The 14,208-nt window shown below is 38.0% G+C and overlaps 1 protein-coding gene across 7 annotated transcripts in view; it reads left to right on the top strand.

The window, feature by feature from the left end:
• The window catches only part of ush2a (Usher syndrome 2A (autosomal recessive, mild)), a 395,330-nt gene that overhangs the window by 165,367 nt on the left and 215,755 nt on the right, over nucleotides 1–14,208 (top strand). For all 7 annotated transcript variants that reach the window (XR_009821723.1, XM_062025662.1, XM_062025687.1 and 4 more), the window contains exons 42-44: nucleotides 1,748–1,907; nucleotides 7,589–7,751; nucleotides 7,830–7,977. Coding sequence is in view for 6 of the 7 variants with exons in the window: in XM_062025662.1 (XP_061881646.1) it covers nucleotides 1,748–1,907; nucleotides 7,589–7,751; nucleotides 7,830–7,977 (471 nt within the window). In the remaining variant the exon portion in view is untranslated. The remainder of the gene's footprint in view (nucleotides 1–1,747; nucleotides 1,908–7,588; nucleotides 7,752–7,829; nucleotides 7,978–14,208) is intronic.

The raw sequence follows: 14,208 nt of genomic DNA, 5'->3' as shown, positions 1-14,208 counted from the left end.
CAGGACATGGTTTCAATGAGGAATAAAAGGAAAATAGAGAATGATATTTGCTTTTGAAAGAGTAGGATGAGCATCTACAGCATGTCCTTACCATTGGAATACAGCACTAAACACATACACGGAGAAACAAAGGAAACTAGAGTGGTACGATTACCAGCACGCAATTTGCCTTGAAAGTGTTCACTAAAGACACTTAAAAAGGGGAAGAAAAACCACTGATACTTAAGATGGAAATAAAGATGCAGTGAGATGTATTTATAGTAGGCAAAATCCCTCACAAGTATAAAAACATACAAGTGATATGCAATAATGTATTCTCACATAAAGAGATACAAAGCTTTCATTGTGAGTAATGTGTAAATTATCTTGCTTACATCAAACATTCTATGCTTACGGTATGTGTTTCTATTTGGGTCAATGAAGGCAAAAGACATATCATTCATGCTGCTTTAATAATGTGTCTCATGTTTCATGTCTCATTGAAGCTGATTGGGAGGATTGTGAACGTAGTAATTATTCAGAACAGTATGTACATGAATAGACAGTGTTGCAAAAGGTGAGTTTGTAGCAGAGGGGCTGTGACACACAAAGAGAAACAATACCAGGGGAGACGATGGGTTAGGTTACAAAATATATTAATGCTCAGTTTTGATTGACACTGTGTTTTTTGGCTCTGACTTTATTGCTGTTTCTTCATCACTTCCATTAGTTGGTGTGAATTGTAATTGTAAAAACTATCTCTGTTAGGTGACATTCATGGTTCTGCTTGATTACGGTGGTGTAGAACTGCCCTTAGTCATATTTCTTATATTACATCCCTCTCATGGAGCTAAGTAAGGTACTTTGCAGTGGTACTTGAATTTTCATAAGAAAGCCATTCCAAAAGGGTTGTTGAAAACCAAATCGTATGAATACCAAAACAAATCCAATTATAAACACCGAAACATTTTGACTCAAAACACTTTTCTAAAGAATAATTATAGTTTTAAATAAAATAACTTTTAAGATGGAACTAATCTTCGAGACAATCTGAATGCCCCGGTAGATTTAAATTAGCGAATTGAACACATCACTTTAAGTTCTCATATCGTGAGAAAATTCCGTCTTTGTCATCAAGGTGACAGTTCAAAATCAGGCTCTACAAAACAGCAACATATTACCCCTGATGTTTGGCTAGATTTACTGTAACAGTGTGGTGTGTTCAGTGATGTTCTAGAAACATGAATTTCCAAGGCTCTTGCTGATTTTGATTTGACCAATACTTCGTGCTACAACTTTATTTGGCTCTATCATGGGTGTGTTATTTTGCAGTCCTAATTACTTAAAATTAAACAAAAACAGAACGAGTCACCAACGTTTGTTCCATTCTATTAAAACCCAGACAGTGAATAAAAACCCAGGCATATTTTAGTCAAAATTGTTGCCTAAAAACCAGGGTTACCACTGTATTTCAATGTTACCAACAACTCTCAGTATAATGCATTGTAGTGCTACGCCACTGAAAACTACCACAATAACATACTGTACTAAAAATGTATTTTTTGTTACAGTTTAATTTACAGTGCGCATTAGCATCATCGTAAAGGTTGTATTTTTGATACAGTTTGACTAGTGCATCTCATTAAATCGTATGTGTACCTAATATAGTGTCTGCTGAGGGTCCCAGTCATGCTTGGATTTTTTTTTAATAAATGTTTGTCATCATTGAGCCTCTGCATGTTTCATGCTTCTCTGGTGTGCCTTACAGATCTCAGTGTCTATACCGCTCACGTCCTGGTACTGTCTGCATGCACCGCTGTGGGATGCACCAACAGTTCCCAGGTCACAATGTTGACCTCTCAGCTTCCTCCTGGGCCACTGCAAACTCCAACTCTGACCCCGCTAGACTCACGGACCATTCTGGTGGAGTAAGCACACACTCTTGTTGACAAACCCTGAACATTGTACACTACTGTAGAAGTGCAGCAGTATCATATGTTGCAGAAGGATGGAGAGTAAATAGTAGCAACGCTCTGGTGACCTTTTGTAGCTGTGTTTACCTTGCACAATATTCAATTGACACACTGCGCTTGACCTTTCCTCTTTAGACACCTGAAAAAGAAAATCTCATACAATTTACCATCCTTTTCATTTGAAAATGTCGCTGGGGAGTTGTTTGTTAAAGTTAAAGTTCCAATGATTGTCACACACACACTAGGTGTGGTGAAATTATTCTCTGCATTTGACCCATCACCCTTGATCACCCCCTGGGAGGTGAGGGGAGCAGTGAGCAGCAGCTGTGGCCGCGCCCGGGAATCATTTTTGATGATTTAACCCCCAAATCCAACCCTTGATGCTGAGTGTCAAGCAGGGAGGTATGTGTGCGAGTCCAGAAATGCTACATATAAATACTTTTTTTTAGAAAGTATTTCTTATGAAATAAAATAAATAAATGCTTTCAACTTTATTATGCTAATTTTCAACAATTTTTTATAATTCTCAGTTGGCCAAAACTTAGGCTTGATGCTCGAATTTAAACCGTTAAAAAGTGGTTTCAATAAGCCCTGGAAAAACGCCCTTTTCTGTGTCTATGGCTTTAATGTTAATGCTTATCCACACCTGAGTGTACTTTTTACATACTGTAATTCTGTAACACAAATTGGGAGGTGTATAATGTGTATATTATTATTACAGTGGCGTCTCAACCTATGAGGACCTCTTAGGGCAGGGGTCAGCAACCCGCGGCTCTTTGACCACTCTGATGCGGCTCAGCTGCATACTTGCCGACCCTCCCGATTTTTACGGGAGACTTCCGGATTTCAGTGCCTCCCCCGGAAATCTCCCGGGGCAAATATTCTCCGATTTTCACCAGGACAACAATATTGAGGGCGTGCCGTGATAGCACTGCCTTTATTAGCGTCCTCTACAACCTGTCGTCGCGTCCGCTTTTTCACCATACTATCTGCGTGCCGGCACAGTCACATGTTGTATGCGGGCTCTGCTTACACACGTAAGTGACTGCAAGGCATACTTGGTCAACAGCCATACAGGTCACACTGAGGGTGGACGTATAAACAACTTTAACACTCTTACTAATATGCGCCACACTGTGAACCCACACCAAACAAGAATGACAAACACATTTCGGGAGAACATCCGCACCGTAACACAACATAAACACAACAGAACAAATACCCAGAATCCCATTCATCCCTAACTCTTCCGGGCTACATTATACACCCCCGCTACCACCAACCCCCCCCCCCCAACCCCGCCCACCTCAACCGACGCACGGAGAGGGTGGGGGGGTTGATGTGTGGGGGGGCAGGTTTGGTGGTAGCGGGGGTGTATAATGTAGCCCGGAAGAGTTAGTGATGCATGGGATTCTGGGTATTTGTTCTGTTGTGTTTATGTTGTGTTACGCTGCGGATGTTCTCCCGAAAATGTGTTTGTCATTCTTGTTTGGTGTGGGTTCATAGTGTGGCCCATATTAGTAAGAGTGTTAAAGTTGTTTATATGGGCACTCTCAGTGTGACCTGTATGGCTGTTGACCAAGTATGCCTTGCAGTCACTCATGTGTGTCTTCAGAAGCCTCATATAACATGTAACTGGGCTGGCACGCTGTATGTACAGGTTGTAGAGGGCGTTAAAGGCAGTGCCATCACGGCACGCCCTTATTATTGTCGTCAGGGTGAAAATCAGCAGACATTCGAGAGAACAATTTCTCTGGAATTCGGGAGTCTCCCGGAAAAATCGGGAGGGTTGGCAAGTATGACGCTGTCAAACGCCATTCATATAAAACTCGCGGGCCGCACTAACAATAAATTTTCATATTAAGGGCCGCGTGTCTGAGACCCCTGGTTTATACATAGCACAAAGCAAAAAAAAACTTTGTATGCAGTGTTATTTCATTTTAGATTTCAAAAGAGTTTTGTGGCTCCCATTGTTTTCTTTAATTTGTGAAACGGGTCAAAATGGCTCTTTGAGTGGTAAAGGTTGCCGACCCCTGTATTAGGGGTAATACTATGATTTTTTTCTACATTATAAAACACTTCATTCTGGTCTACATAATATGTAATGGTGGTACTTTGGACAAAATTGTGCATAGATTATGTTTTACAGACTATCTTCAACCATCTTTCTGACCGTCTCTTCAGGATGTGCCATGTCTCCACTTCGACGGCGTATTCTCTCCATCATCCATGTTGTAGTTTTTAGTGCTTACATATCGATTCTACTGCCAGATAAAAGTTAAAACTGTACATTACTTTGTATTAGAAATGGCAACAGCGGAAGATGCATGTGCATGTATAAGCCAGTCTGCCCTAAAACATTAGAATAAAAAAAAAAAGGAACTTGTTGACTACATTGTCAGATTACAATGACGGCGTTGCGCAAAAGTCTTCGGGTATACCTCTAACATACATTCGCTGACATCACCAATTGGAAAAACGTTACAAGTTGTGCCCAATACAAAAAAAACAATTACTGTACCAATGGTTAAGAAAAATTGGTTCTCATAGTAGGTCCCCTTTAACTTTGTTGTCTCTACTTTTTGTAATGCTTTAAATTGCGAGCATAATTTAAGTTATGAGCCCTCTACTACTATTTCCACCGGCGGGGTTGTAGTAGTATTTGTCAGTTGTGCTGTTTGAATAAAGATACTTCAGTTGATATATTGTTACATGTGCTGTTCCTGCTGTGACTACACAAACATTAGTTCAATAAAACAGTTGACGTGCGCACTCAGAGATTGACACAGTCCTGCCTTCCAACCACCGAAACTGAGAAAGTTAGTGCGAAGAAGAAAAAATAGATGACCGAATCCGAGAAACAAACCATCAAAAACATGTCATACCGTTTAGCAGCCTACCCGGCGAGTCAGGCCTGCCGCAGCGTCAGTCCGCATCACACACACCCCCAAACGATGAACATTTATCTATAATAATTTTGAAAAGCTGCAGATGCTGTGTTTGACGTTTCCATTTGTTCTGATGTTTGAGCATTACTTTCAGTACACAGACATACATATCGCTCCATCACTCAAATATGTCCATGTGCAACATAAACAGCAAATTCCGAGTTGCTATTGTTAAACAAAGGAGAAGCACCCAGTGGGACACCTAAAAAAGTCTGCTTCCCAAGATGAATGCTGAACAATATTATTACATTATTTTTTTTAACTCTTAACTCTTGAACGCATCATAATAATCCCCTCAATTCCCCCCCAAAATGGATTAACTCGCTGGAATATAAAGACAATTTAACATACATCCATAAACGTGGATGCATATGCAAAAGTGCAATGTATTATTGTACTGTACTCTATTTATTTATATCTGCACCTTATTGCTGTTTTATCCTGCACTACAATGAGCTAATGCAATGAAATTGTGTTCTTATATGTACTGTATAGTTCAAATTTGAATGACAATAAAAGGAAGTCTAAGTCTCTTAAACTACTGATGTTGTTTGTAGTACATACTATTGTAATATTTTAAACAATATTTACTCTCTAAAGTTAAAATTAAGGTATACCGATTAAATTGATTTTAAATGAGTGTTTTGAGTTACGAGCACAGTGGTGGAACATAATGTGCTAGTAAGTTGAGGTATCACAGTACTTGTTTTCTGCTGCAACTGTTGTGGTATACTGTATAGTGCACTGGTGTGGGGTACACCCTGGACAAGTCGCTACCTCATTGCAGGGCCAACACAGACAGACAACATTCACACACTAGGGCCAATTTAGTGTTGCCAATCAACCTATCCCCAGGTGCATGTTTTTAATGCAATAAATGTACAAACGTTTGTATATAAATATACACTTATCTGCACATTATAGAGCATACATCTTGAGATGCCCACCTCTGGCATATGCCTGAATTGTGTTATTTAAATTGAAAAATTTTAATTTTTGTCAGTTTCTCGAAAAGTACGAAAAAATGTGATCTGCACTTTTATCAAGCGCCAATATTTGATAACACGGACCTTTTGTGTATGTCCCACATCTCCACACGCATCCTACTCAAAACAAATAAAATGAAATGCCACAGTGGCTTAAATCTAAATGTGTATTGTGAAAAGTATTTGTGTATGTTGGTCATAAAGCCAAGTGAGGTAAACAAGGCGGCTGCCAGTATCTTTTGTCTATAAAGAGGTGACAGCTGGGGAAACAAATTCCAACTTGTAATATTTCATCCTTGACAGTACTGCCATCCGTACAACAGGCTAACGTATTGTGCCATGAGTATTTAAACCGTTTCCAGCTATAAATGTACCCGTTGTGGGAAGGAAAAGGTATTGCCTTGTTAGCACATTGGCAACAGGCAGAGGTTGAGAGATCAGGCGTGGTCAATACCTCCCTATTGTGTCTGTGAGAAAGGCTGAGGAAGACAAAAATGTGCAACATCTGTGAGAAGAATGAAGAGCGAGAAAGGTGTAAGTGATGAATTTGAGAGCTTGATGCGGATAGGGTGGGGGCAATGGGCTAGATGCAAATGCAAAAAATGTAAGGAAGGAATGTGAGGGACTGTGAGAAAGGTTGAGGTAGGCTGCAGGATGCGAATGAAGCAATATCAGCACATTTATCCTCTGCCCTCAGCTCACACTATACCTGACACAAATGCATTCATACATGCACAGTAAGAGATGGGCACAGTCACATGCAGTCATATACACAGTGTTTACAAACAGTGTTGAAGAGCTACCTTTTCTGTATGAATAGACAAATCACACAATATTGGAGTTTTACCAGAAGTGTGGAACTACTTTAGTCCATGTTATGTTTTTTTTTCCAAAACCATTTGTACAATAAATTACATTCCAACTTGCCTTTGATTGAGCTTTTGAAAAGTGCTCATACATCACCTAGCCAATTGACAGCATATAAATCTTATAAAGTATGTGATAGATTAGTCAAGAGCGGCTAATTGTGTGCTAACAGACGCTCATCAGTCATTCACAAACCGCTGTTTAAAGGGAGAAACCAAGAAAGGAATTTATCACTTTTTAAAATTGCCACCCCCATTCTAGCACACTGATAGGAGTTGGCCTAATCTGGCCTTTTACATGGTTTTTAGAACTGTTTGTATTATACACTGATGTATTATTCTCTTGCTGTTTTCTCTCCTTGTAACTCTTGTTTTTGCCTAAAGTGAAAATATGCAAAAATGTATTATTTTCAACACATTTGCATTAATTTAAGGTTATTTCACAGAAGTCTGTTTAAAAGGTTACAAAGAAACTAACACCTCTAACAACTTATTAACAAACAGAGGCTACATGAAAACACCTAACCGCTAGTAAGAACTCTTAAACTTGTTTAGAATTAATAACAATATAGCAGATCACATTAAAATTGCATGTTTTAATCCTATTATTAGAGCCACTCCGAATGGTTTAACTTTTGTAACATTTTCAAAAAACAAATGTAATGTACGGCCAACCATTGCGGTGAGCTGTTTCAAGTCTAATTCACTATATCTGTTAGTTTTCTTTGTTAAATCTGCAAAACTTCTCACTAGTACCCCAGAATTGTATCGGATTGAAAGAAGCAGCAGCCAAGTGCAATGTTTTAAATTTAAGATGTGTATTTTTTGATTCCTAGGTGGTCCCGACCTTCTCAGGTCAATGGAGTTCTGCAGTTCTATTCCATCTTTCTCTCACATGGCGCTTCAGAGCCCATTTTAGTCTACAACAGCTCAGAACGTGTTGAAGACCACACACTCCGCAACTTAAATCCTGGCACAGCCTACACCATCAAAGTGGCGGTGAGTCCTTCCTTTACTCATTTATGTTTTTGAACAGTTCGTTTCGCCCACGCTTATGCTTGTTTGTGTGCATTTCAGGCTTGCACAGGTGGTGGCTGTACTAGTAGCCCCCCTGCTGTGGCCGAAACTGAGGAGAGCACCCCAGAGGATGTTCCGGCACCGCTCCTCGCTCCTTTGTCCCCACATGCACTTAACGTCAGCTGGACAGCTCCTGATAAGCCAAATGGTGAGGGAATATACACCTTTCATGGCATATTTACACTTCATACAATCCTAATACTGTACATTTAAATCAACCTTATTTTATAGTATTAGTATTTTCTTAGAAATGAAACAATGTATAAAAATGAGAACCATCAGTAAAAATCATGAGACTTGGGAATACATATGTAAAGAGCTTTGTGTTGTTCTGGTAAACCACATAGCTGGAAAACAATGCCCGCATGTTAAATATAGATCATATGAATGTGCAAAGGGGCTAAAAGTAAGAGGATCTAAGACAGGTTGCAGGAAGGACTGTAAAACAAATAGACTGATAAGGTAGAGGAGCACTTCCATTGGGACCAATGCGCTTCTTCACTGCGCTCCTTTAAGTGGAGGAAAAGTGCTCCCTTTTGACCAAAAAGAGTACTGCAAGATGGAAGCGTGTCAACCCACAGCTTTTCCTTCTCCCTCTGTATTTCAGTTATTCTTTCACTTAATTTTTACTAATTGTAGCTAATAAAAAAATATTTTATTCCACATTAAGGTTAGACTCAAATGTTGCATCCTCACAATGTATAAGCACATGTGGTTTGTATTTTATTAGAAATTAATAGTTTTATTTTCATTTAAACATTGAAGTAGCACGAGCCAAAACAATCTAGCAATTGCTCATGTACGGTTTATTTAGAAATTTTAAATGCAAAATAAATCCTCCAAAATGTATACTGTATCCAAGCTCAAGCACATTATTAAGAACTATATGAGCCGCTTACTTCTAACCTCCGCCAAATAGACTTTTTTATAATTGCTGTTTATTTCCATTTTCGCATTACAACATGTCCGAAAATGAGTAGGGAGAAGCAGAGTTTATTTAATCCTACCACCTTTCCACTTAATTTCAATTGCTAACACATTTGTTCACTTCCTGTTCTCAATTTGTAACACAATTGTAATCAATGAATAATAAATACAACCGTTCTCATAAATATGTAGTTCAGTAAATTGTGATTCACATAATGAGTTGACTAAGATTATAAGATTTCAAATATAGTTTAAAATGTTTATCAGGATTCGTCTTCTTTGTACTTTGTAAACTCTTTGAGTTTGACCAGTTTCTTAAAGTACCAGTATAATGGAAAAATAAGTTGCCTTTATATCAAAGCTATTATCATATATATCTGATTTATGGCACCAAAAGACTTACAAAATGTGGGAGTATAAAGATATGATCAAAATAGTATAAATCTCACGGAGATTCCCTAGCCATTTTGAGAGTTAATGAGCAAGCCAGTCACATGATCAGTGACGTAGAGGGAGCAAGCACATATCCCTTCCCCATCAACAACAATTTTAATCAAGCAGACTCTGTGAGCGCCAACAACAATTACTTTGGGAAAAATTATGATCCATAACCTTTTATTTTTGAGCCTAAACACAAAAAGGAAGAGCAATAGGTTTTAGAAGCAGAGTGCTAAACGGATGCTGCTTTATTGAAACACTATACCTAAAAACTAACCATAATAAAACAAACACTGTACAATTTCCACTCTCGCTGGGATGCTGACTTACAGGACACTCACATAATCTCCTTTAGATCAATCACAGTTCTCACGAAGGGTTAAACATTTTTGGTTATTGTTGTGCCTTTTTCGCCAACTTGGGTGATGTCAAAGTTGACCAGCCTCTCGGTCCATGGCCACATTTGTCTACTACAAGATGATAGAAGATGCATGAATTATAATCTAGAATGAACTTTTAGCAAGTTTGAGACGAAGCAGAAGCAGCCGCTGGTTTACAGTGTGTCAACAACAGCAGCGTAAGCAAGCATTAGCTCCCTGCTATCAATGCATCGCTAAAATAGGTCGTCTGCGTAAGCGCTTACAATAACAGTATCACTCATATTTGGCAAATTTTTTATGCCACGACATGTAAATGATATATTGTTGCCGGTGTCTGGATGTTTTTTTAAAGTGTTTTATGGGCGCAATAGAGGACCCTCGATCTGTTAGCCTTACCTGTTAGCTATTTATTTACGATTTTCGAATTCATAAAAAAAGCCAAGCATATGCGTTCTTGCCTTACATAAGGATTGTGAATGATAAACAGCATATCTCTTTCCAATTTTTGCATAATTACAGTATGGCTGATCTGACAATATGGTCAGAGTGCAAAAGCATTCCTCCAGTGACATCATCCGACCCTGAATTTACGGAAATTGTTGAAGATGTTCGAAGCGAAATATTTAAAATGGCCGACTGAATTTGTGGCATTTTGTGATGTTTAGACGGTATTTTCACAGTGTAAATACAGTTGGATATTGTTTAATCATGGATACAATTAAGCATATAAAGAAAGTCAACTTTTTTTTCCTTTAGTCAAGCACTTTACTTGACTTCTTTGCTTAATCCATTCCATAATTTAATTCCACCTCCATTTGTGTTTTGTTTGCCAAATTATGCAATAAACAACCTAAATTACTTCAATGGAACTTTTGGAGCATTGGAGACTGAGCCAACCAAGAATCCTGAACATTTGTGTTGTGGATTCAGATAATATCTTCCAAGATGAGCATATTTAATCATGCATCCATTTTCTACCGCGTATCCCTCTCGGGGTGGCAGGGTGTGCTGGACATTATCCCAGCTGCATTCGGGTGGAAGGCGGGGTACACCCTGGACAAGTTGCCTGCTCGTCGCAGGGCCAACACAGATAGACAACATTCACGCTCACACTCACACACTAGGGCCAATTTAGTGTTGTCAATCAACCGATCCGCAGGTGCATGTCTTTGAAAGTGGGAGGAAGCCGGAGTGCCCGGAGGGAACCCGCACAGTCACGGGTAGAACATGCAAACTCCACAACGAAAGACCCCGAGCCCGGGCATCGAACCCATGACCTTCTTATTGTGAGGCACACGCACTAACTCTTGTGCCAAATTCCTCGGTGAATAATACAAGAATCTTGATGACCAAGTTGAGGAATACTGCATGTAGGTGTTATATCTGTATGTCCGATGAAAGTGTTTTATTAAGTAAAAACAAAAAAACTAAATTAATATTCCTTAATGTTTAGGATAAAAAGACACTTCCCACACAATGTGGAGGTATATGGTTTTCACGGGAAAATCATGCTACAAAGGTGCAAATTTTGGTTTTGAGGAAGATTGTTCAACGTTGTTGGGGGTCCGTTCCAATTTCAGTGCCATTCTCGTTATGTAACAGTGCGCACTGCATGCTAACTCTACCCCTAAAATGTATGCATAACACATAGTTGTATTAACAAAGACCACTTGGTGCACAATACGCTGACATGTTAATGAGGAAGTGACTACAGTCTGATAAGAAAATGAATTGAGTGAGGATTTGCCAGCCCATTTCACAACCTCCAACATACAAACGCACCGCCACATATTATCCAATGTTATTGTCATGCTCGTTAAAGAATGTGTAATTCCATAATGCATGTGTGCGCAGTGTGAATCGTGTGTGTTTTACGCTTAATGCCACATGAGTGCATTTCGCTCCATAAACCCTGTGATATGTGCGCATATTAGCCAGGGTAAATTACTTAAAGCTTTCCCCCATCCGATGACAGAAATGTATAACAAGGGATACTCTTAATCATGATTACCTGATTGCCTCTTGCTTAATAAGCTTTCTTTTTTTTGTTTGCTTAAAAAAGGCTGAGGAGCACTGTGCCCTTTTCTTCACTTTTTTGTCCAAAAATGACAATGGTGATGGGTTACAGAGGAATGAGATTTTGTGTTATTTTCTCTCCCTCGTCCAGTCTCTCCCCCCCCACCCCCTTCTCCCCAATTCCGCAGGGATTTGTGGGGGATAATCCTCTCGGGGATTAGGTCGGGGCAACACGCAGACAAAGAGGGGAAATAAGCCTGTTATGCATTCGCTGCTTCATTTCCCAACCTGTCTTTATTACAGCCTATACTGATATGGGCTTATTCATGCACGCACACACACACACACACACACGTCCACACACGCAAACACACACACACACTCTCACATGCATGTGATTGGCCACATTAAGAGCTCCCCTGATGTAACTGGTGTCCACAGGGTTTTTGTGTCTTCATTTCCCTGATAGGTGTGTGTATCTGTATTGGAGCAATAATAAAACCCACCCATGATTAAAGCAGAATAGACTCTTAGTTCTTAGCACTGATCTTTTGAGCCCCGCAGTATGCATTTTTATTAAGGAAAAGTACATTTGACAACTTTTTTTATTAGGTGGGGGTAATTATTGGGCCGGCGTGTGTGTGTATTCATGGCTTTGTATCTTGTATGTATCTGTTTATATGCAGAGTACTTGTGGGTGTGTGGGTGCGCGCGCACACATTTTTGTGTGTTTCATCTGAAGGTTTTTATCACTGTAATGCTCTGGGTAACTTTAGTGATGTCTTCATCACTGAATCCCACTAAACACACACCGGTCTGAAGGCCCAATTTCACTTTTCATTTACATGTCAATCCAAAGGCTTCGGGCTGTGTCTTCACAGAGCTTACTCAACGAGTGGAGTTCAGCACACTGCAAGCATTGACTGTAGCAGGACAGAGACAGAGACACACACACACACATATATATATATATATATATATATATATATATACTGTATATATATGTATGTATATATATGTATGTATATATATATATATATATATATATATATATATATATATATATATATATATATATATAAAAATATACTGTATATATATATAAATATACTGTATATATATGTATACTGTATATATATATAAATATACTGTATATATATGTATATACACAAACGTATATATACACACATATATATACACACACATATATATATATATATATATATATATATATATACATACATATATATACACATATATATATATATACACATATTTATATACACACATATAGATATATATATATATACTGTATATATATATATGTATATATATATACACAAACGTATATATACACACATATACTGTGTATATATATATATATATATATATACACATATATATATACATACATATATATATACACATATATATATATATATATATATATATACACATTTATATATACACAAATATATATATACACATATATATATACATATACATACACATATATATATATATATATACATATATATTTATATATACACATATATGTACACATATATTTACAGTATGTACACATAAATATACATACACATATATATATACACACACATATATTTACACATATATATACATATACATGCACATACACTACCGTTCAAAAGTTTGGGGTCACCCAAACAATTTTGTGGAATAGCCTTCATTTCTAAGAACAAGAATAGACTGTCGAGTTTCAGATGAAAGTTCTCTTTTTCTGGCCATTTTGAGCGTTTAATTGACCCCACAAATGTGATGCTCTAGAAACTCAATCTGCTCAAAGGAAGGTCAGTTGTGTAGCTTCTGTAACGAGCTAAACTGTTTTCAGATGTGTGAACATGATTGCACAAGGGTTTTCTAATCATCAATTAGCCTTCTGAGCCAATGAGCAAACACATTGTACCATTAGAACACTGGAGTGATAGTTGCTGGAAATGGGCCTCTATACACCTATGTAGATATTGCACCAAAAACCAGACATTTGCAGCTAGAATAGTCATTTACCACATTAGCAATGTACAGAGTGTATTTCTTTAAAGTTAAGACTAGTTTAAAGTTATCTTCATTGAAAAGTACAGTGCTTTTCCTTCAAAAATAAGGACATTTCAATGTGACCCCAAACTTTTGAACGGTAGTATATATATATATATATATATATATATATATATATATATATATATATATATATATATATATATATATATATATATATATATATATATATATATATATATATATATATAAATGGCAAGTTTCACTGCAATAAGGCGCTTTTGGTAGCCATCCACAAGCTTCTGGCAAGCTTCTGGTTGAATTTTTGACCACTCCTCTTGACACACTGCTGTCAGGACTTTGGGAAGGCCATTCCAAAACCTTAATTCTAGCCTAATTTAGCCTTTCCTTTACCACTTTTGACGTGTTTGGGGTCATTGTCCTGTTGGAACACCCAACCGCGCCCAAGACCCAACCTCCGGGCTGATGATTTTAGGTTGTTCTGAAGAATTTGGAGTTAATCCTTCTTTTTTATTGTCCCATTTAAAGCACAAGTTCTATTGGCAGCAAAACAGGCCCAGAGC

Source organism: Entelurus aequoreus, linkage group LG02 (genome assembly GCF_033978785.1).
Source record: "Entelurus aequoreus isolate RoL-2023_Sb linkage group LG02, RoL_Eaeq_v1.1, whole genome shotgun sequence".
In the NCBI taxonomy this organism is placed as follows: Eukaryota; Metazoa; Chordata; class Actinopteri; order Syngnathiformes; family Syngnathidae; genus Entelurus; species Entelurus aequoreus.
Note: the sequence above shows the minus strand (reverse complement) of the source record. Positions and strands in the feature narration are given on the sequence as shown.